The 25,077-nt window shown below is 45.1% G+C and overlaps 1 protein-coding gene across 2 annotated transcripts in view; it reads right to left on the reverse strand.

Annotated features, from left to right (window-relative positions):
• The window catches only part of cpne4b (copine IVb), a 374,751-nt gene that overhangs the window by 146,777 nt on the left and 202,897 nt on the right, over positions 1-25,077 (reverse strand). For both annotated transcript variants that reach the window (XM_072560364.1, XM_072560365.1), the window contains exon 4: positions 15,093-15,164. In XM_072560364.1, the coding sequence (XP_072416465.1) occupies positions 15,093-15,164 (72 nt within the window). The remainder of the gene's footprint in view (positions 1-15,092; positions 15,165-25,077) is intronic.

The following is a 25,077-nucleotide window of genomic DNA, read 5'->3' on the forward strand; positions in this document are numbered from 1 at the left end:
TGGACTCGGGTGTACAAAGTTAAAAATCACACAACACCAGGTTATAGTCCAACTGGTTTAATTGGAAGCACACTAGCTTTCGGAGCGTCGCTCCTTCATCAGGTGGTAGTGGAGGGCTCAATCCTAACACATGGAATTTATAGCAAAATTTTGCTATAAATTCCGTGTGTTAGGATTGAGCCCTCCACTACCACCTGATGAAGGAGCGACGCTCCGAAAGCTAGTGTGCTTCCAATTAAACCTGTTGGACTATAACCTGGTGTTGTGTGATTTTTAACTTTGTAATCCTAGTCAATGTTGAGAAAATTAAAATCTCCCATCACCACTACCCTGTTGCTTCTACATCTTTCCATAATCGGTTTACTTATTTGTACCATTATCTCACACTCGCCGTTGGGAGGCCTATAGTACAGCATCAACATTGTTACCCGCAGCCCTCCTATTCCTGAGTTCTGCCCATATTGCCTCACTGCTCGAGTCCTCCATAGTACCCTCCTTCAGCACAGCTGTGATATCCTTCCTGACCTGTAATACAACTCCTCCACCCCTTTTACCTCCCTCTCTATCCCGCCTGAAGCATCGATATCCTGGTATATTTAGTTGCCAATCATGCCCTTCCCTCAACCAAGTCTCAGTATTAACAACAACATCATACTCCCAGGTACTAATTCAAACCCTAAGTTTATATGCCTTACCTATTGCACTTCTCATATTAAAACAAATGCATCTCAAGAAGGAAATTTCTCTCCTTACCTGGGTCTGCACGTGACTCCAGACTCACAGCAATATAACTGAATCTTAGTTGCCTCCTCTGGGTTATTAAGGATGGGCAATAAATCTGACAGCAACTTATGTCCACATCCTATGAATGAATTTTTAAAAACCCTGATTTCCCTTTTGTACATTTATCACGGGATACAACCTATGATTTCTGACATAACATTGCAGTTTGATTTTGTCGTAAGTTACATACTGTCAAAAACACATTCTGTAGTGTCAAATCATCCTGGATCATAATAGCTACAGAGTGCCCAGTTGGGTTTTTAAGCGAGATGTTTTTATTGTCAGTGGATCCAGTTCCTATGCCTGTACAAAACTGGTGGATAATTTAAAATTAAACATTCAAAACTATTTATCAAAACCTTGCATGTTTAACATTGGAACTGTGCTATCATAATAATGAAAATAATCTTTCTGACACAAAAGCCATCATTCTTAAGGTTCAGTTACCTAAAATAACATACAACCGCACGTTGAAATATCACTTTCATTAATATTTCACCACCTTAGATCCATCTGCCCTCCTAGTTTTCCAATTAATGTCTCACAGCAACACATATAAAAATTCCTCTCTTTTCAACAGAAAGGAAAAAGCTATTACTGGTTTGAGCAAGGTTATGCTCCCCCATCAATATAAGCACACATCAAACACCACCAGCCCTGCAGAGCCCCAACATGAGAGTTCATTCATCCAAACTGCAGCGAGAGCACAGTTCAGCCACAGCCCTCCTTTACAGAAGAAGATAAAGCATTAAAACAGTGACTCAGCGCAGAACACCTCACCACAATGAGTAGCTGAGGCAAACAGCATTGATGCATTTTTAGGGGAAATTTGGAGCATCATTTTACCTGCTCCATGGAGGAGAAGGGAGGACAACTTCCAGCCTTGTGGAGTTGGGTTAAGGCCCCAACAAGGGAAGGCAGCCAATTAGTTGCCTGGATGTGGCCATTTTAAGCCATAATTAATTTGAAATGAACCGGCTTTGGTCGAGGGGAGGTGGGGGGGGTCTACCTGAGTCTTCCAGATGACAAAGACCCCTCAACTGAGGCTGAATGTCACGAGGTGGCTGGAGTGGTCTCTCAGCGGCTGACCGGAGGTGAAATTATAGAATCATACAGTACGGAAACAGACCCTTCGGCCAACCAGTCCGTGTTGACCATAATCCCAAACTAAACCAGTCCCACCTGCCCGCATTTGGCCTTTATCCCTCCAAACATTTCTTATTCGTGTACTTATCCAAATACTTTTTAAAGATTACAACTGTACCCGCATCCACCACTTCTTCTGGAAGTTCATTCCACATACAAACCACTCTCTGTGTAAAAGAGTTGTCCTTCATATCTTTTTTAAACCTTTCTCCTCTCACCTTAAAAATAAGCCCCTTAGTTTTAAAATCCCCCACCCTAGGGGAAAGACACCTGCCACTCGCCATATCTATATTCCTCCTGATTGTATAAACCTGTATAAGGTCACCCCTTAACCTCCTACACTCCAGTGAAAAAGGTCCCAGCCTATCCAGCCTCTCTTTATAACTCAAACTCTCCAATCCCAGCAACATCCTGATCAGTCTTTTCTGAACCCTCAGTCAGTCCTCCTCCAGGTCTCCCTCTCCTCACCCTCCCACACGCCAAGAGCTGTGTAGCTATGGTCACACTCTGCATTTTTAACAAATTCCCTTGAGATTTACCTTATGTTTCCGAGCTCAAGAGTGCAGAATGCCCACCCACTGCTCTTGAGGAGCTAGGGCTCCAGATGTCCCTTCCCCCACCCCAGAAAGACTGTGCACGAGGGACAGTCTCAGAGACTGTCGGGGTTGGAATATAGATAGAGCTCTGGAACCTAGCATCTCTTGTACAGCAGTCGAAGAATGTGGTGCTGGAAAAGCACAGCCGGTCAGGCAGCATCTGAGGAGCAGGAGAGTCGATGTTTCGAGCATAAGCTCTTCATCAGAAAGAGCCTCCTACTGTCCCCTCAACCATGACCTCAACTTCCATCACCAAACCAACATCTCCCAGACCATCCACAACCGCATCACCTCAGGGAATCTCCCACCAACAGCCTTTGATCTCTAACGTCTACAGTCCTCACTATCTCTTGTACAGTAGCAAGATTCTGCTGTGGATAAGCCTGTGAAAGAGACAGAGAGGAATGGAAGGATCTGTTGATGGGAATGAGATCAAACACTCCTCCCAAGAGCTAGTTGGGCCAAACAGCCTACTTCACATTTGTAAACAAAATTATATAAAACTATACAAAATTTTGGATTGGAAAAGGTACTCTTGACTTTAAAACCCTAGCATTGAAATCATATTTTGTAAAATAAAACTGCAGCCACATGTGAAAGCAAGTTTGAATACATCCCAAAAGCAAGACAAAACTCTTCCCAAGTTTGATGCGACCAACTTTTGAGTCTAATTTAACTGATTATTATTCCCCTTCAGCTTCTCTTCCGGTGCCATCAGTAAAAATGAATGGTAGTTGAGAAGCAGGAGAAAATTTGTTATAATGAATAAACATGACGGGAGAGAAGCAAGTGGCAGACTCCTTCAATTTTTCTTTTGGTTCACAAATGTGTGGGGCAGGACATTCCATTTTCAGTGTGTGTTATCACTGACATTCTGAGAACTTCTGTGCGACACATCCCACAGAATGTCATTTCAAACTGGCACTGCCATGATATCTGTACGCCAAGGTAAAGTGATCTTGTAAGGTCCAATAATGTTAAAGGGGTAATTTTCTTCAGAATAGAAGCAATTAGATGAACCAGCAGAGACAGAGGCCTAGGAACTACTGAGGAATCGAGGTCTGAGTTCTGCCAGTGAATTTAATTCGTGATTTATTCTTCATTTTCCAACAGAACACCAATTTTCCTAGCACCTCTAACATGGTAAGTGTTACACGATGTTTCTCAGGAGTGCTGAGTCACCCAAGGAGATGTTAGGGCCCAGGTTACCAAATGCTTTGGCCAAAGCAATGAATGTCAAAGAGTGCCCTGTTTGATGTGCTGACATATCACATCAAATGGTCTCCGCAAATAAGCTAAGATACACTGTGGAGTTTTGCCCAGATTCCTGCGACAGCATCTTCCAACTCCACTACCATTTCAATCTAGAAAGACAAGGGCAGCAGATACATGGGAACACCACCCCCTCCAAGCCACTCAGCACCCTGACTCGGAAGTATATCACCATTCTTTCACTGTCGCTGGGTCAACATCCTGGAGATTCCCTCCCTAAGGGGATTGTTGGTCAACCTACAGCAGGTGGGCTACAATGATTGAAGAAGATAATCAGAGGGTTAGATAGGGTGGACAGGGAGAGCCTTTTTTCAAGTATGGTGACGGCGAGCACTAGGGGGCATAGCTTTAAATTGAGGGGTGATAGATATAGGACAGATGTCAGAGGTAGTTTCTTTACTCAGCGAGTAGTAAGGGTATGGAATGCTTTGCCTGCAACGGTAGTAGATTCGCCAACTTTAAGTACATTTAAGTCGTCATTGGACAAGCATATGGACGTACATGGAATAGTGTAGGTTAGATGGGCTTCAGATTGATCGGTGCAACATCGAAGGGCCTGTACTGCACTGTAATGTTCTATGTTAAGGCAGCTCACCCCCACCTCTGGGGCAATTAGGGACAGGCAATAAATGCTGGGAGTCAGCATCGTAAAAATGAATAAACGAAAACAAACATTTTTAAGAATAAAATAAATTTATGGCATAGGCACAGGTAAAGGACTGGTTAGCCTCTCTGCAATTAGCAATGGGCAATAAATGCTTTTAGGAGGGTTAGTACAGTCCTGATGGGCCAGATGGCCTCTGTAGGGATTCTACGATATTGTTCACAGCATGACGGGGAAAGGGGCAGTTACATCTGTTTATGAGAGGGTTTTCAAGGCACAGTTATGCTGTTGACAGGAGATGATGGTTGAAAGCTTGGTTCACATAGAAGCTTTAACGTGTGTAGTCTATGGGAACCTGTTCAAGCCATGAATACATCAGTCAGAGAAGCCCGTTCTGACATTTTGCTGACAGCAAGAAAGCTCAACTCAATCTGCATCACTGACACCTGCGCCAATGTGTGGTTTCAAACATTGGTAGTAATTTTAGAACTAATGCAAAAAGGTGCAATCAAAATTTTGAGGAAAGAAATTCTTAATAATCCTATTCTTTTTGAGGTAGGTGACAGTGGTGCACAGTGGTAATAACACAGGACCAGTAATCCAGAAACTCGGGTTCATATTCTGGGGGATAGCAGTTCAAACCTCAGAGCTGGCCAAATGGCAGTCATGTAACCATTGTCAATTGTCAGGAAAATCCATCAGGTTTGCAAATGTCATTTAGGGAAGGAGATCTGCCATTCTTATCTGGTCTGGCCTACATGTGACTCCAGAACCACAGCAATGTGGTTAACTCTGGGGCAACACAGTGGTTAGCACAACTGCTGCACAGCACCAGGGACCCAGGTTCAATTGCACCCTTGTCTGCGTGAAATTTGTACATTCTCCCTGTGTCAGTATGGGCTTTCTCCAGGGGCTCTGGTTTCCTCTCACAGCCCAAAGATGTGCAGGTTAGGGTGGACTGGCCATGCTAAATTGTCTCTCGTGTCCAGGGATGTGTAGACAAGGTGGATTAGCCATGGGAAACATGGGGTTGTGAGTGGGTTGGGTCTGGGTGTGATTCTCTTCAAAGGGTCAGAGTGGACTTGATGGATCGAATGGCCTGCTTCCACACTGTAGGGATTCTATAATTCTTAACTGCTGTCTGGAAAATTAGAGATGGACAATAGACGCTGGACAAGCCAGGAATACCTGTGAATTATGTTTTTAAAGGAGGCACGTTTGCATCATGCATTCATTACCACAGGAAGTAGTTGATGCCAAAATATTGAATATATTCAAGAGGTGGCAAGATACAGCACTTTGAGCGAATGGGATCAAAGGTTATGGGGAGAAAGCAGGATTAGGCTAGTGAGTTGGACGATCAACCATGATGCTGTTGAATGGCAGAGCAGGGCTGAATGGCCTCCTCCTGGTCCTATCTTCTATGTTTCTGTGTTTTGCTGTATGTTTTTGTTATGGTTGATGATGGATGATGGTTCAGTCACAAGCCTGGAACTGTCTATCTAAATTGATCTTCACTACTTGAGCTTCCAGAAGGCAGCTCATCACCAACTTGCCAAGAGCCATTAAGGATGGGCGATGAGTGCTGGACTACCCAGTGACACCCCAGAGCCTAAGATTGGAACTTGTGATTGAATAAACACAAAACAAAGTTTCATTCACGAGGAATAATATATTTTTGTTTTATGACGAGTTGCAAAATCACCTGAGATTATGATCATGTTGATGGTCACAGCAATGAGGTCCCATTGAGAGGTCCCAAGAACAAACAGAACGGAACAATCCATTGCAAGGGAGTGGCTGAATATCACAACCAAGGAGAATTTCTATATTAATGACATGGTTTGTGGATTTACTTTCCAATGAGTTTAGTTCATCCTGTCAGATTTAATTAGTGAACACATTTACAAGAAGTGCTGAGCGTTGCTGGTCCATTAAATATGGTGCTAGTACAGTGCAGAAAGGCACCCTGGGTTTGACGTAAGACTGCAATCTTGCTCAGAGAGAATGGAAAGATGGTTGACTGGCGACGTGGAAATGTTGCACTGCCATTGCAGGTCATGATTCACATTAAACCGTGTGGTTGGGATAAAGCAGAGGGAGCTTTACTCTGCATTTGCCCTGTGATTACTAGGCACAACCGCTCTACCCTCCACTTTCATCAATCTGCCTTTACACCTTGTTTCTGAGGGTGTGGTCATGCACTTCCATTGCATTGATCCTCACTCATGGGAAATGTACTATATTCGACCTCCTATAGAATCCCTACAGCGTGGTAACAGGCCATTCAGCCCAACAAGACCACACCAACCCTCCAAACAGCATTCCACCAGCTCCATCCCCCAAGCCTGCATTTCCCCCGGCTAATCAGCTCACCTAGACATCCCTGAGTCAACCTACTTTGCATATCTTTGGATTGTGGAAAGAAACCAGAGTACTCAGAGGATACCCATGTAGACATGGGGAGAACATGCAAACTCCACACGGACAGTCTCTCAAGGGTGGACTCGAACCCGGGTCCCTGGGACTGTGAGGTAGCAGTGCTAACCACTGAGCCACCGTGCCACCCATACTGCAATGGTTAACCATTGCCGTCTGCAGGATGGCCAAACGGAAAACTCTCTCGCTGTTACTGCCTCAAGTGCACAGGAAGGAGTTCCAGGCTGATGACCTCCGTGTTTGGCCACATTACAAACACACGCCTTTAACAAGTCCTGGCATCGGAATCAAGCCAGAGATCTGGACCACTGCAGAACAATGACAGAACACTGAAGATGTCCAATTTCAAAACTGGTAACATAGGTGCGAGGATAAGAGACAGCTGAAATATCATCAGGAGACACTGGTATCTAATACAGACGACAGATGGAAAAGTAGGAAGGGGAATATTAATCATTGATCACTGCCTTACTTAAAAGACTGTAGTTTGCATTTATAAGTAGCTCCTGAGAAGACTATTCTGCTCAATCTCAGGCCACATCCACCTGAGTTTCTGAATTAGTTAGCATACAGCAGATATCTCATCTCTGTTGTGTGTTCAGCTACATTTTGCCTGTCCCACCATTAGATCAATATTGTACAACCTGCTCACACAGAAAATACAGCTCACTGGTGGCATTTTAGATTTAAAGGTGACCGGCTCAATGTTAAAGGGAGCATAACAGTGAAAAAAGGACTGCCTGTCCCCAATGGAAAAGTAGACGCATGTGGTTGCTGTAGTGTAAGGGTCTGAAAGGGTTAATGCCTGGGTCAGGGTGAATAGCCATCCTACTCCCACTGTGATGATGTAGGAGATCACATGAGAGAGACACCACCTCATGTCATGTCTTTGTAAAGTTGGTTCCCTGAGCAATAAACTGGTTATTGTTCCAAACACTACCCTGATCCTTTTTCCAAAGTGACCCCCATTTCAAAGCCCAAAAAGTGACCTGTCAGTGAGGGTAGTGACCAGGGAGAAGATGTCTGACAGCAGGGTGAGGCGGTACAGATTAATATCAGCTGATGTTTTTGAGGCCTGTACGATTCTGTTCTGAAGAAGAGTCATACGGATGTCAAACATTAACTCTATCTCTCTTTGTGAAGATGGCAGACCTGCTGAGTTTCTCCAGCATTCTCTGTGTCTGAGCACAGTCATGTGCTGGACTTCCCTTGAAATTCCTCTTGTGGGGCAAATGCAATGATCTAGTGTGGAGAGCATGGATCTTGTTGAGGGTGGATGCCTAGTTAAGGCAGGTCAAACCGCTGTCAGCTCACTCACCGGCTCTCTGCACGTGACAGTGAGGTCACCTCAGAGTTGTGACATTTGTCCTTTCCGACATTTCTCAAAGCATTCACAGAGATGGACAGTAAATGCTGACCCAGCCAGTGACACCCCCATCCCAGAGTGAGTTATAACATGAAAGATTTGTGCCTTTTGATTCAATCAGGTCTGCTGATCTTCATGATTTACCACTTCTGGATTGACAGGAATATGGTCAAAATCTTTCGGAGTCTTTGCCCTGCGGCACAAACCAAGTTTTGGCTGGGACTGGGAGTCAATGGCAAGTATTGATTTCTGTGCACCGCTGAGAGCCCACACTGAGCTGTTGAGGACCGTCTCCAAGAGTTAGGTATGGCCCTCGGTGGGGTACAATATTCTGCTGAAGTGGATGCAACAGCAAAGCTGTGGGCTCCAAGAGCAGATTCTCAGTGGGTGTTTGCTTATTTCAGATAAATACCACATTGACCTTTCTGTGACCCTTTTTTCTTGGTCGTGAGCCTGGGTCATACCCTTCAGAATCCTGAGCGCATTATTCACTAAGCAATGTTGCAACTATTTAGAATCCAACGTCCTTTCAGTTTAAATGGATATTGAGGATCCCTGAGAACTTGACGGAGTACACAGGAGTTCCACCCAGGATCGTGGCCAATGTTTATCCCTCAGCCAACGTCACGGCAACAGATGAATTGATTGTTTATCAAATTGCTGTTTGCAAGGCCCTGCTTTGAGTTAAATTGCCTTGCTGTGTTTCCCTGCATTACATTAGTGACTACACTTTGAAAGTATGTCTTCGGCTGTGAAATGTTTTGTGGTATTCAGAGACTGCGAATGGTACACTATCAAAGCTCATTGATCCACTCTTTTCAATGGAACTCTCACCAGCTGGGAACTAGAAGGAGAAACTCTTCAGACAGGGAGAATGGTTTCCAAGTGAAGGGGTTTTTTTTCTTTAGTTCTGCTGAAGCTTTGAATGGGCAAATTTACATGGGCACTTCTAAAAATGCCTTAGAGATGCACCAACATGTTGGCAGAAGTGGGTACTGCAGATGCTGGAGATTAGAGTCAAGATTAGAGTGGCGCTAGAAGAGCACAGCAGGTCGGGCAGCATCGGAGCAGCAGGAAAAATCGAAGTTTCAGGGAAAAGTCCTTCATCAGGAATGGGTCTGATGAAAGGCTTTTGCCCGAAACATTGATTTTTTTTCCTGTTCCTCAGATGCTGCCTGACCTGTCATGCAGCAACATGCACCAACAGTACAAAGTGACATTGTGATCAAAGGTGTGTCGTTAATAATTCAGATAATTTTTGGAGTTTGGATTTCAAAGTAGTTGCACATGGGTGTTGATTACTTTTGTGAATGGATTTCTTTTTTAAAACAGAGCAAGGTGGCAGAGTCTTTCCAGAACAATGACTTAATCCAGAATGTGTCAGAGAGTGGTTAAGTGCAAACCCTTGTGGGATGATGTTTATGTTGTAGGGCTTACAACACATTGTGGAAGATTGAAACGTCAACATTTTGTTTTCAGTTTAGAAGGACAAAAGTTTGAGCAAGTTTCTTTAAATTCAGTTCAGAAGACACCAGTTTCGTACAGTTAGTTCAACATTAAAAAGAACTGAAATAGGCGTGTAATTTCTCTAGACTTCAGTCATTGTATGGATTGAGTTGAGAAGCACTTATCTCTCCATCCTGGAGGCTCCCTGTCTCTATTCCTGATGAAGGGCTTTTGCCCAAAATGTTGACTTTCCTGCTCCTCAGATGCTGCCTGACTTGCTGGGCGTTTCCAGCACCACTCTAACCTAAACTCTGAGTTGAGAAGCAGGATCAACTTTATTTTGTTGGGGTTTTAAAGGTAATTCTAACTGTTCTTTTGTTCTGCTGAAGCTTTGACCTTGAATGAGTCAATTTGTGTGGGCACTTATGAAAATGCCTTGGAGCGGTCCCAACACGTACCAACGTTACAAATGAACATTTGTGCGTGGAACTTATGTTCTGTTTGTAAAGAAAATCTGCAGACTTGTGTGAATATTTCTTAGCGATGAAGCAGCATGTTAACTAACTAAACCAAACATTATCTATCAAGTCAGGTTTCATTCTGGAATCTGACTTGATCTGGGATCAAAACAACATTCAAAAGCAACTTGAATGGTCTTTGGCTTCATAAGGAGCACTGAGATGGAACACTCCATATGGGCTATGGAACTGGCCCTCCCCTGTACTTTCCAAGACTGACATAAAGAGGCGTGCAGCCATTGACACAGCCGCAGAACCTGGATACCGTCCAGGGGACACCCTCCTTTTTACCGGGTAACATCAATCAATGTCTATTCCTCTTCACAGTGGCTGCAATATTCAACAAGATACTTGGAAACAGCTGGTCTTGGATACTTTGAAACACTTCCCTGTCGTCTCACCAGCCCCACAAAAGACAGCAAGAATAGCGATACCATAATAACACCGTGACTTCCAAGTTACACACTATCCTTCATTTCACTGGGTCAAAATCCCAACGTAGCATCACTGTCCACCATCAACAGAATGGTTCAGGCAAAACCCACGACACCCATTGACATCAGGTTCAGTAATAAGGACAGTCCTCCCACTTGACCTACTCTTGGGAAATAAAGCAGGGCAGGTGACTGAGGTGTCAGTGAGGGAGCACTTTGGGGCCAGCGACCATAATTCTATCCGTTTTAAAATAGTGATGGAAAAGGATAGACCAGATCTAAAAGTTGAAGTTCTAAATTGGAGAAGGGCCAATTTTGACGGCATTAGACTAGAACTTTTGAAAGCTGATTGGAGGCAGATGTTCGCAGGTAAAGGGATGGCTGGAAAATGGGAAGCCTTCAGAAATGAGATAACAAGAATCCAGAGAAAGCATATTCCTGTCAGAGTGAAAGGAAAGGCTGGTAGGTATAGGGAATGCTGGATAATGAAAGAAATTGAGGGTTTGGTCAAGAAAAAGAAGGAAGCATATGTCAGGTACAGACAGGATAGATCGAGTGAATCCTTAGAAGAATATAAAGGCAGTAGGAGTATACTTAAGAGGGAAATCAGGAGGGCAAAACGGGGACATGAGATAGCTTTGGCAAATAGAATTAAGGAGAATCCAAAGGCTTTTTACAAATATATTAAGGACAAAAGGGTAACTAGGGAAAGAATAGGGCCCCTTAAAGATCAGCAAGGCGGCCTTTGTGTGGAGCCACAGAAAATGGGTGAGATACTAAATGAATATTTTGCATCAGTATTTACTGTGGAAAAGGATATGGAAGGTATAGACTGTAGGGAAATAGATGGTGACATCTTGCAGAATGTCCAGATTACAGAGGAGGAAGTACTGGATGTCTTGAAACAGTTAACAGTGGATAAATCCCCAGGACCTGATCAGGTGTACCCGAGAATTCTGTGGGAAGCTAGAGAAGTGATTGCTGGGCCTCTTGCTGAGATATTTGTATCATCAATAGTCACAGGTGAGGTGCCGGAAGACTGGAGGTTGGAAAACGTGGTGCCACTGTTGAAGAAGGACGATAAAGACAAGCCATGGAACTATAGACCGGTGAGCCTGACCTCGGTGTTGGGCAAGTTGTCGGAGGGAAGCCTGTGGGACAGGATGTACATGTATTTGGAAAGGCAAGAACTGATTTGGGATAGTCATTTGGCTTTGTGCGTGGGAAATCATGTCTCACAAACTTAACTGAGTTTTTTTGAAGTAACAAAGAAGATTGATGAGGGCAGAGCAGTGGATGTGATCTATATGGACTTCAGTAAGTGGTTCAACAAGGTTCCCCAAGGGAGACTGATTAGCAAGGTTAGATCTCATGGAATACAGGGAGAACTAGCCATTTGGATACAGAACTGGCTCAAAGGTAGAAGACAGAGGGTGGTGGTGGAGGGTTGTTTTTCAGACTGGAGGCCTGTGACCAGTGGAGTGCCATAAGGATCGGTGCTGGTCCTCTACTTTTTGTCATGTTCATAAATGATTTGGATGCGAGCAAAAGAGGTATAGTTCGTAAATTTGCAGATGACACCAAAATTGGAAGTTTAGTGAACAGTGAAGAGGGTTACGTCAGATTACAACAGCATTTGGACCAGATGGGCCAATGGGCTGAGAAGTGGCAGATGGAGTTTAATTCAGATAAATGCGAGGTGCTGCATTTTGGGAAAGCAAATCTTAGCAGGACTTATACACTTAATGGTAAGGTCCTAGGGAATGTTGCTGAACAAAGAGACCTTGGAGTGCAGGTTCATAGCTCCTTGAAAGTGGAGTCGCGTTTGGTATGTTTTCCTTTATTGGTCAGAGTATTGAGTACAGGAGTTGGGAGGTCATGTTGCGGCTCTACAAGACATTGGTTAGGCCACTGTAGGACTATTGCGTGCAATTCTGTTCTCCTTCCTATCAGAAGGATGTTGTGAAACTTGAAAGAATTCAGAAAAGATTTACAAGGATGTTGCCAGGGTTGGAGGATCTGAGCTACAGGGAGAGGCTGAACAGGCTGGGGCTGTTTTCAGTGGAGAGTTGGAGGCTGAGGGGTGACCTTATAGAGGTTTACAAAATTATGAGGGGCATAGATAGGATAAGTAGACAAAGTCTGTTTCCTGGGGTCAAGGAGTCCAGAACTAGAGGGCATAGGTTTAGGGTGAGAGGGGAAAGATATAAAAGAGACCTCAGGGGCAATGTTTTCATGCAGAGGGTGGTACATGTATGGAATGAGCTGCCAGAGGATGTGGTGGAGGCTGGTACAATTACAACAATTAAAAGACATCTGGATGGGTATATGAATAGGAAGGGTTTGGAGGGATATGGGCCGGGTGCTGGCAGGTGGGACTAGATTGGATTGGGATAGCTGGTCGGCATGGACGGGTTAGACCAAAGGGTCTGTTTCCATGCTGTATATCTCTATGACTCTATGACACGATGAGACAAGAATTTCCAAAATGTGGGTCATAACATGTACAGCAGTGAGAGTAAGTGTGTGTGGGACTGTACCACAAAGCGAGTCTGTGTGGGACTGTACCGCAGATAGAGTCAGTGTGTGTGGGACTGTACCTCAGTGAGAGTCAGTCTGTGTGAGACTGTACCCCAGTGAGGGTCAGTGTGTGTGGGACTGTACCCTAGTGAGAGTCCGTGTGTGGGGGACTGTTCCCTAGTGAGAGTCTGTGTCCGTGGGATTCTACCGCTGTGAGAGTCAGTGTGTGTGGCACTGTACCCCAGTGAGGGTCAGTATTTGTGGGACCCATACCCCAGCGAGAGGCTGTGTGTGTGGGACTGTACCCCAGTGAGAGTCTGTGTGTGTGGGACTGTTCCCTAGTGAGAGTCTGTGCATGTGGGACTTTTCCCCAGTGAGAGTCAGTGTGTGTGGGACTGTACCCCAGTGAGGGTCAGTGTGTTGAACTGTACCCCAGTGAGGGTCAGTATTTGTGGGACCCATACCCCAGTGAGAGGCTGTGTGTGTGGGACTGTACCCCAGTGAGAGTCTGAGAGTGTGAGACTATACCCCAGAGAGAGTCTGAGAGTGTGGGTCTGTATTCCAGCGAGTGTCAGAGAGTGTGGGACAGGACCCCAGAGAGAGAGTCTGAGAGTGTGGGATTGTTACCAAGTGAGAGTCTGAGAGTGTGGGACTGTACCCCAGTAACAGTCAGTGTGTGTGGGACCTGTACCCCAGTGAGAGTCAATGTGTGTTTGTGGGACTGTACCCTGGTGAGAGTCAGAGAGTGGGAGCTGTACCCCAGTGAGAGTCTGAGAGTGTGGGTCTGTACCCCAGTAAGTGTCAGTGTGTGTGGGGCTGTACCCCAGGGAGAATCAGTGTATGGACAGAGATGAGGAGAAACTACTTCACCCAGAGAGTGGTGGCTGTGTGGAATGCTCTGCCCCAGAGGGCAGTGGAGGCCCAGTCTCTGGATTCATTTAAGAAAGAATTGGATAGAGCTCTTAAAGATAGTGGAGTCAAGGGGTATGGAGATAAGGCTGGAACAGGATACTGATTAGGAATGATCAGCCATGATCATATTGAATGGCGGTGCAGGCTCGAAGGGCAGAATGGCCTACTCCTGCATCTATTGTCTATTGTCTATTGTCTATTGTCTATGTGTGTCTGTATCCCAGTGAGCTTCAGAGAGTGTGGGACTGTAACCCAGTAACAGTCAGTGTGTGTGGGACTGTATCCCAACGAGGATCAATATGTGTGGGACTGTACCCCAGTGACAGACAGTGTGTGTGGACTGTACCCCAATGAGAGTCAGTGTGTGTTGGACTGTACACAGTGACAGGCAGTGTATGTGAGACTGCACCCCTGTGAGCCTCAGTGTGTATGTGACTGTACCCCAGTGTGAGTCAGTGTGTGTTGAACTGCACCCCAGCAAGAATCAGTGTGTGGGGCTGTATCCCAGTGAGGATCAGCCTCTCCCTGTAGCTCAAACCCTCCGACTTTTCCCACAGAGGGTGGTGCGTGTATGGAATGAGCTGCCAGAGGAACTGGTGGAGGCCGGTACAATTACAGCATTTGAATGGCATCTGAATGGGTACCTGAATAGGAAGGGATTAGAGGGATTTGCTGGCAAATGGAACGAGTTAAGATTGGGATGTCTGATTGGTCTGGACGAGTTGGATCGAAGGGTCTGTTTTCGTGCTGTATGACTCTTTGTTTCAAACAGCACATTTGCCAATATGCCAAATCTCCTCCTTTGGCATGACACTGAAGTCAATGAGGCCTATTGAATAGAGTTCAAGCTGAAGTAATTTGAAAACAGGGAACAGAACACCAAGCACTGGGGAAGGATAAAAGACAGTAAGTAAGAGGGTGAAGTTTCGAGGCGGCTGAGGTTGGCTACTTTTGAACATTTGTCGTTTTAAAACTGCTGTCACTGCTTCCTGGGCCAGTGAGGCCAGGTCAACATGGGCTCCACAGAAGATGATGTTAAACACTCGAGTGACCTACTGTTATCGAGGATTTTCCGGCAGTGTTTCCGTGCTTCATCAGGGATTTGGAAAGCTTTCTCTGGGAAATAATCTGAAACAAAAGAAACAGAACATTTCAAATAACTCTGTTCACAGCCAGAGATGCAATTATACAGGATCAATACAACAAGAACTGGGAGCAGCAGGAGGCCATTCAGCCCCTCAAGCCTCCCCCGCCATTTAATACAATCATGGCTGGTCTCAGCTCGGCCTCAAGTCCTTCCCTGCCCGCTCCCAATAAACCTTTAACCTTTCACTAATTAACAATCTGTCTCTCTCCTCCTCAAATTTACTCAGTGTCCCAGCATCTATTGCACTCTGGGGGAGTGAATTCCACAGATTTGAGAGAAATAATTCCTCCCCATCTCTGTTCTAAATCTGCTACCCCCCCTCCCACCTCCGACCATCCTAAAACTATGACCCTCTCGTTCTGGATCGGCCCACATGAGGGAAGATCTGCTTTGTCAACTTCGTCAGAATCTCATAAACTTCAACTGGATCTCCTCCCGTTCTTCTGAAGTGCAGGGAGATTAGGGCTAAACTGCTCAACCTTTCTTCATAGGACAAGCCTTTCATCTCTGGAGTTAATCTTATGAACTTTCTCTGAATTACATACACCAGCTGTGACAGCAGCACAAATTCCAAAATCTTCTTGCTCGCATGATCATTAATCTGATGAATTTCATGATGGTCACTGCACTGTCAGAGGTGTCATCTTTCAGATGAGATGTCCAATTTGTGACCCCATACGAGTGGTCAGACTGTGATGGAAAAGATCCTGGGAATTATGTTGAAAATGAGGAAGAGTGTTTCCCCAGAATAAGTTTGGTTTTTTTTTTGAAGTTTTTATTCTTAAAGAGTTTGATAGGTGACCAGGGAAAAACAATTTTTCAACTGATCGGCATGGACAGGTTTGGGCCCAGGGGTCTGTTTCCACGCTGTAGGGCTCTGTGACTCCATAACTGGGTGGAGGAGAATCCAGGACAATCTTCACCCCTCACCCAACATCACTGAAACAGATTGAGCAGGCATTGCTGTTTTTGGGATCTTGCTGTGCGGGCGTTGGCTGCCACATTACCTATTGCATAACAATGACTGCAGAAGTGGGTACTGCAGATGCTGGAACTCAGAATCCAGATTAGAGTGGTGCTGGAAAAGCACAGCAGGTCAGGCAGCATCCGAGGAGCAGGAAAGTCGACGTTTCAGGCAGAAGGGCTTTTGCCCGAAACGTTGATTTTCCTGCTCCTCGGATGCTGCCTGACCTGCTGTGCTTTTCCAGCACCACTCTGATCTAGATTAACAATGACTGCACCTCATTCAGCGGTTATGAAGGCCTTTAAGCTATTCCGTGTTAATGTAAAAAGCCAATGAACATGTTTATATTTTGCTCCTAACCCCACCCTGGACATATTTCAAATACAGAACACATGTAGGTGTGATGCTGCAGTAAAGTAAGTCAGTCACAAGAGGGCAATGTCAGTTTTAAGTCAGTCACTGAGGAAGCTTGCCTATTCACTCAAAAAGTCAAGATCATCGTGAAGGGGGTAAGGGAATTGGAAGAATGAGGATTAAAATGATAGACAGGCAGGAAGAAAGATAGAAAGAGAAGCTGCATAACAGAGAGATAGGCTAGGTAAGACAAGGAGAATAGGTGTGAGAGCAGGGAAAGTGAACGACAGAGTCAGAGGGAGCTGGAGAGAGATTGAGAGACAGAAACTGCAAGTGAGAGATTGAAAGAGAGAGACCTAGACTGAGGGAAGAGACAAAGAGAAATACAGAGAAAGAGGAGAAGAAAGGAGAAAAAGACAGAGAAAAGTGAGATAGAGGGAGACACAGAACGAGAGAGACAGAGAGAGAGTGCAAGAGAAACAGGGAGGAGAGGCAGAAAGAGAGAGAGAGAGAGAGAAAGCGAGTAACAAAATGAGATAAAGATAACACATGAGAAAAAAACACACAGAGAAAACTATTTGATCAATCACAGCATATTTCCTGTTATCGAGGGAGACTGAGCAGCTTAGCAAAGAGGAAACAGTACACAAGTTGCAGCATACTGAATATCAGGAACTGTATCGATGACCCCTCGGCCATCAACAATATTGGACAATTTGAACGCTTCAGGCATAGCAGGGACATAAACAGGAATGAAATGCCAGGAGGATGTGCCGAGGAGATTGTGAGAACAATAAGAAAGGGAGTGTAGAGTGGCTAAAGTCAGAGACTACTTTGTAGATAAATTTGCATTTCCATTCAGTTCAAAGCTCATTTTTGTTGTCAGCTGGGAAATCAATGGAAAAGGAGCAGATTAACATAATACCTGCAGATCGAATAAATCAAATCACTTCTTTAAAAGCAGGTCTGGGCTTGCTTTTGTTTCAGTGATGATCTGAAATGGTCATTCCCATTATATAGAGTGTTACAATTGCAGACACATTTAAGGGGTATGAATGTCCCTGTTCGATTTGTTTTCTCTTGGATAAAGCGTTCCTCATTAATACTCAATAAAAGATTATGCACAAAACCAATAGTGATGTTGGTACACTGAGTCAGGCTTCATAACAAACAATGAGATCAGCAAAATAATAACTTTAAAGAGTACAGAGTTTTGGCAGTAGAGTTATAAGAGTCATAGAGTCATGGAAACAGACCCTTTTGTCCAACCCGTCCATCCTGACCAGTTATCCCAACCTAATTTAGTCCCATTTGCCAGCACTTGGCCATATCCCTCTAAACCCTTCCTATTCATGTACCCATCCAGGTTCCTTTTAAATGCTGTAATTGCACCAGACTCCACTACCTCCTCTGGCAGCTCATTCAATATACGCACCACCCTCTGCATGAAAAAGTTGCCCTTTAGGTCTTTTTAAATCTTTCCATTCTCTCCCTAAACCTATGCCCTCTAGTTCTATACTCCCCGACCCCAGGAAAAAGGCCTTGTTTACTTATCCCAGCCATGCCCCTCATGATTTTACAAACCTCTATAAGGTCACCCCTCAGCCTCTGAAGCTCCAGGGAAAACAGCCCTAGCTTGTTCAGCCTCTCCCTGTAGCTCAAACCCTCCAAAACCCTGGCAACATCCTTGTAAATATTTCTGAACCCTTTCAAGTTTCACAATATCCATCCAATAGGAAGGAGATCAGAATTGCATGCAATAAGGGACATGGGGTGAATTACAATCGAATTAGATGTGATAAGAATTGAAGAGAAAGAAAAGTCAGAAGGAAAATAAAGAAAAATTGCTGTAGTGCAAATTTGAATAATTGCTGTATTACAGAAATAAGAGTTGAGAGTGTGTTGCTGGAAAAGCACAGCAGGTCAGGCAGCATCCGAGGAGCAGGAGAATCGACTTACTTTCTAAATGGCTTATGCCTGAAACGTTGATTCTCCTGCTCCTCGGATGCTGCCTGACCAGCTGTGCTCTTCCAGCAACACACTTTCGACTCTGATCTCCAGCATTTGCAGCCCTCACTTGCAGCAATAAGGCCCTAGAATTCCAGTTTCTCATTTGTTTGGACATTGCAATCACCCCACTAACCAGCTCCTCACGTTATTATGTAGAAGGCCTATGGTGACCAAACACTTGGTAGGATAGAGTTTAAATATTGTTAAAAGAAGACATAAAGTCAGAATCATCAAGAAAGTGACCAGACCCTGGCTGAAGGGCTCTAGGTCCAAGCTGTAAAAACTCTTTGGAAAATACAGCCTTTGGATCAAGAAATGTTTCTTAATCTCTCATTTCAACAAGCCAACTCTGGTTTTAGCATCACATCTCCTTGTCCCGGATTCTCCTCCACCCAGTTACAGAGTCATAGAGTCCTACAGCATGGAAACAGACCCAAACAGATCTGTGCCGACCAGTTGAAAAAGTGTTTTTCCCCCATAACCTATCAAACTCTTTAAGAATAAAAACTTTTTTAAAAAACCATCCTTAATCTAATATATTTTTGGCAACACAGGTCTAATCTATATACTTTCTCCTCATAATCCAACTGTTAGAACCTTCGGCACTGTCTGCTAAATCTATACTGCACTCCTTCTGAGACTAATGTAACCTTTCTAAGATGTGGTGCCTGGACCATATACAGTACTCTACACTATTACACACCTGGGGTGCGATGCTGTATTGTGGTCATGTTACTGGATTAATAACTTGGTCTAATGTTCTCAGTAATTGGAATCAAATCCCACCAAGGCAGATGGTGACAGGTGATTTAAAAAAAAACAAGGAGCTAGTCTAATGTTGACCATATCATTTTAAAAACTGGTTCATTTGAGATTGTACAGGATATTGGTGAGGCCTCTTCTGGAATGTTGTGTCCAGTTCAGGCAGGTAAAAACAATGACTGCAGATGCTGGAAACCAGATTCTGGATTAGTGGTGCTGGAAGAGCACAGCAGTTCAGGCTGCATCCAACGAGCAGCGGAATCGACGTTTCAGGCAAAAGCCCTTCATCAGGAATAAAGGCAGTGAGCCTGAAGCGTGGAGAGATAAGCTAGAGGAGGGTGGGGGTGGGGAGAAAGTAGCGTGGAGTACAATGGGTGAGTGGGGGAGGGGATGAAGGTGATAGGTCAAGGAGGAGAGGGTGGAGTGGATAGGTGGAAAAGGAGATAGGCAGGTCGGACAAGTCCGGACAAGTCATGGGGACAGTGCTGAGCTGGAAGTTTGGAACTAAGGTGAGGTGGGGGAAGGGGAAATGAGGAAACTGTTGAAGTCCACATTGATGCCCTGGGGTTGAAGTGTTCCGAGGCGGAAGATGAGGCATTCTTCCTCCAGGCATCTGGTGAGAGGGAGCGGCGGTGAAGGAGGCCCAGGACCTCCATGTCCTCAGCAGAGTGGGAGGGGGTGTTGAAATGTTGGGCCACAGGGCTGTGTGGTTGATTGGTGCGGGTGTCCCAGAGATGTTCCCTAAAGCGCTCTGCTAGGAGGCACCCAGTCTCCCCAATGTAAAGGAGACCACATCGGGAGCAAAAGATACATGTTAGTGGATGTGCAGGTAAAACTTTGATGGCTGTGGCAGGCTCCTTTAGGGCCTGAAGCTCTTCAACCATGTCGTGGACTACCAGGTCAGGTCCACGCCCCCCTACAACCCACCCTCCCATTCTGGCACTTTCCCCTGCCACCGCAGGAACTGTAAAACCTATACCCACACCTCCTCCCTCACCTCTATCCAGGGCCCTAAAGGAGCCTTCCACATCCATCAAAGTTTTACCTGCACATCCACTAATATCATTTATTGTATCCATTGCTCCCGATGTGGTCTCCTCTACATTGGGGAGACTGGGTGCCTCCTAGCAGAGCGCTTTAGGGAACATCTCCGGGACACCCGCACCAATCAACCACACCGCCCCATGGCCCAACATTTTAACTCCCCCTCCCACTCTGCCGAGGACATGGAGGTCCTGGGCCTCCTTCACAGCCGCTCCCTAAGCACCAGACGCCTGGAGGAAGAACACCTCATCTTCCACCTCGGAACACTTCAACCCCAGGGCATCAATGTGGACTTCAACAGTTTCCTCATTTCCCCTTCCCCCACCTCACCCTAGTTCCAAACTTCCAGCTCAGCACTGTCCCCATGACTTGTCCAGACTTGTCCTACCTGCCTAGCTCCTTTTCCTGGATTAGTGGTGCTGGAAGAGCACAGCAGTTCAGGCAGCATCCAAGTAACTTCGAAATCGACGTTTCGGGCAAAAGCCCTTCATCAGGAATCCTGATGAAGGGCTTTTGCCTGAAATGTCGATTTCGAAGCCACTTCGATGCTGCCTGAACTGCTGTGCTCTTCTAGCACCACTAATCCAGAATCTGGTTTCCAACATCTGCAGGCATTGTTTTTACCTAGCTCCTTTTCCACCTATCCACTCCACCCTCTCCTCCCTGACCTATCACCTTCATCCCCTCCCCCACTCACCCATTGTACTCTATGCTACTTTCTCCCCACCCCCACCCTCCTCTAGCTTATCTCTCCATGCTTCAGGCTCACTGCCTTTATTCCTGATGAAGGGCTCTTGCCCGAAATGTCGATTTCGCTGCTCGTTGGATGCTGCCTGAACTGCTGTGCTCTTCCAGCACCACTAATCCAGAATCCAGTTCAGGCTGCCTAGTTATAGGAACTATATTATTAAGTGGGAGATTTACCAGGATGTTGCCTGGTAAAGGAAGGTTTGAGTTATAAAGCAAGGCTGGATAGGCTGCATCTTTTTCTCTGAAGCGTAGGAGATTGAGAGGTGACTTTTGGAAGTTTATAAAATAATGTGGGGTATAATGGTAGTTGTCTTTTCCCTCGGACGGGGGATTTCAAGATTGTGGGGCACAGTTTTAAGATGAGAGGAGAGAGATTTATAAAAAAAACATGAGGGGCAAATGTTTTACACACAGGGTGGTTTATGTGAGGCATGAACCTCCTGGGGAAGTGGTGGATGGGAGCACAGTTAAAATATATTTGCATAAGTGCATGAATATGAAAGGTTTGGAGGGATATGGGCCAAGAGCAGGTCGGTTGGACTAGTTTAATTTGGGATTATATTCAGCATGGACTGGTTGAACAGAAGGGTCTGTTTCTGTGCTGTATGACTCTGTGACAATGACTCTGTGTGTACCTTTAGGGAGGGAAATCTGCAGGCTTTACCTGGTCTGACCTACAGGTGACTTCAGACCCTACAGGTTGACTCTAACTGCCTTCTGGGTAATAAATGCTGACCTGGCCAACAACACCCACATCCCATGAACGAATAAGGGAGAAGGCTCTAAAACTAAGGCTTTGTTGAGTTAACTCAAACCTTTGTCTTTTTGGTTTGTGGAGGGGAGAGGACACATACTGAAGCTCTAATTTTGCAGAGAGGATGAGAGGTTTTCTGCTGTGATGATATGTCAGTGTTTGATCGTGAATACAGTGTTTCACTCCAAACAACAAGACCACTCTTCAGGATATGCAGGAAGCAATTTCACCGAATTACACAGTAAATCGTTCGAGTGCAAAGCATCAGCCAGTTCTGTCCTGAGGGTTGGCTTTGTTAATAGGCATAACTGATGCCACAACACATCCATCAGGAACTAACTCACCATTTGATGAATATAAACTGCAACATCTAAAGGAAAACCTGCAGATATGAAATAAGTTTGAGACCATCAAGCCTATGCTATTCACAGACTGTGGATAATTCACTCAGTCATTAACTTGAATTGAATTGAATTGAATTTATTGTCACGTGTACTGAGGCACAGTGAAAAGCTTTGTCTTGCGAACAATACAGGCAGATCACAGAGTTAAGTAACATAGATAGTAAATAATAGGTAAACAGCGGCAAAACCAAAAACACAGGTACAGGCGAATGTTAAGAGTTTGTGAGTCCATTCAGTATTCGAACAGCAGTCGGGTAGAAACAATTTCGAAACCGGCTGGTACGTGTGTTCAGGCTGTATTATATTAACAGTATTATCTTTAAATTTCCTAAGGGAACACTCCGTAAATAATCACTGATTCTCAAAGTTGCTGAAGTAAAGGTGCACAATGTTCATATATCTTCACTTTCCCCTTGTGGGGGAGATTGAAACTAGGAACACAGTTTAAAAACATTTCAGGCGGAGGGTTGAAGAGAAGTTCCTTCTTTCAGAGGAGCGATAGTCTGTGGCAGTGCGGCCAACCCTAACACCATCACTGCTCCAGCAACAAGCTGCCAGCCTGTTAAACAGGAGAACATGAGAAATGGGAGGCAATGGCTGAGAGGTATTATCAGCAGACTATTAATCCCCTCTGGGCAATGAGAGACAGGCAATAAATGCTATTCTAGCTAGCAACCCCCTCATCCTGCAAATGCATAAGAAAAGGCACAGGCCATTCAGCCCATTGAGCCTACTTCCCCTTTCAATGAGATCATGGCTGACCCTCTACTCTATCATTCTCCTGCACTGTCCAAATATCTCTTGGTGGTTTTCGTATGTAGACATATGCTCAGTGGCTTTGCCACCACAGAGTTCTGAGGGAGGGAGCCACAAATGTTCATTTCCCTCTGAGAGAATAAACCCTGCCTCATCTCAATCTTGCATCCAAAACTCCAGAGAATATAGACTCAGTTTGATCTCTCTTCACAGAGCACTCCCATATAACCCAGGAACAAAGTCCCATGAAAACTTCATTGCAGTCCCTCTTATGGCAATGATAGTTAAATTGCACCTGTGAGGTGAATCCTCCAATCCTCTCCTTACTTTTCCATTCCGGAATGTTCTATAGCTTTCCCCAGTGTTTATTTTACCCAGCTGTGTGAAGGAGAAGTGCAAGAGAGTGATATACCAGAGTGAGGGCACATGTTGGGAGGATGAGCTACAGTACACATTGTGGCAGCACGCTGAGGCTCTGATGGAATCACCAAGCCAACCACACACTCTCAATCACCGCCATCTCAACACACCCACTGCAGCCGGCGAACTGGAACATTGACCGTGCTTTGATGTCAATGTTGGAATCAGTGAGCTGAGAACTTGGAGATGTATAAGTGCCAGCAAGTGTCTTTTATTCAAGTCTATACTGAAGGAAGGGCTCATCATTCTCATAGGCGAAAGTGAGGACTGCAGATGCTGGAGATCAGAGTCAAGGTTAGAGTGGTGCTGGAAAAGCACAGCAGGTCAGGCCTACTCCTCGAATGCTGCCCGACCTGCTGTGTTTTTCCAGCACCACTCTAATCTTGACATCATTCTTATGGGGGGTTAGCCGCTCCCTGTGCTGCATCAATAACCAAGGGGTTGGGCAACCAACCCATGAATAAATGCCCGTGCCAGTGGCCAAGAATAGTCAGGGTGGGCGTGCCTGGGAAGGAATGTAGCTTTCCCATGCGAGCATAATTGCAATGATGTTCTTCATTGTGTTGGCTGTTCACCAGCACAGATTCCCATTGCCTGTCCCACAGGACAGTACCATCCAGTTACCTGTTAGAATTATTGAACCACACAAAATCCCAGGGACATCTGGTAGAGTGAATGTTGAAAGGACTTTCCCCCCTTGAAGGAGAAACTAGGGGTCACCGTAGATGAAAGGGTCTTGAATTGAATTGAATTTATTGTCGCGTGTACCGAGGCACAGTGAAAAGCTTTGTCTTGCGAGCAACACAGGCAGATCATAGTGTTAAATAGCAAAGATAGTACGTAATAGGTAAGCGGCAAAAACAAAAACACAGGTACAGGCGAATGTTAAGAGTTTGTGAGTCCATTCAGTATTCGAACAGCAGTCGGGTAGAAACTGTTGCAAAACCAGCTGGTGAGTGTGTTCAGGCTTCTGTAACTTCTCCCCAATGGTAGAGGTTGTAGATAAATATTGCCAGGGTGGGATGGATCTCAAAGAACGCTGGCGGCCTTTCCTTAACAGCGGGCCTGCTAGATGGATTCTATCGACGGGAGATTGACCCTTGTGACTGCCCAGGCCGAGTTCACCCCTCTCTGTAACCGTCTCCGATCGTGAATGGTACAGCTCCAAGGTGGCGATTAGCCACGAAAAGACAATCCTCTCTTCCAGGGAGACATTCTCGAATGACAAGAAAGTCAAAGGGTCGATAGGAAGAGAGAGGCCATGATTAGTAAACGGTAGAGCAGGCTTGAGGGACTAAGTGGCCCAGTCCTGCTCCTAATGTACATGTCTGTAGTAAGCTCACACAGCGACAAATTCACTTTCAATGTCACAGGTTAGAAATTTCCTAATGTCAGACCGTTCTCTAAAGCAGCACTGACTGAGGTAAGGGCTGAATATTTATCACATGCATTTTATTTAAACAAAATGCAGCAGTGTTTCTTTTTCCAGGCGAAGTAAAAATAGAATCGAAATAATTATCTCAAAGCTCACAGAAAATTGTCATTTTAGTGTCTGATCAAGGGGTTGATTTTTCTGATTTGTTGAAATGCCAGGGAATGTTTCTTCTTCACTTATTACAGAAGTGAGTCTGGGTGTACAGGTGATAAATGTGAATCTTGAACAGTCACGAAAGATC

The sequence above is a fragment of the Chiloscyllium punctatum genome, chromosome 41, assembly GCF_047496795.1.
Source record: "Chiloscyllium punctatum isolate Juve2018m chromosome 41, sChiPun1.3, whole genome shotgun sequence".
NCBI classification, from domain to species: Eukaryota; Metazoa; Chordata; class Chondrichthyes; order Orectolobiformes; family Hemiscylliidae; genus Chiloscyllium; species Chiloscyllium punctatum.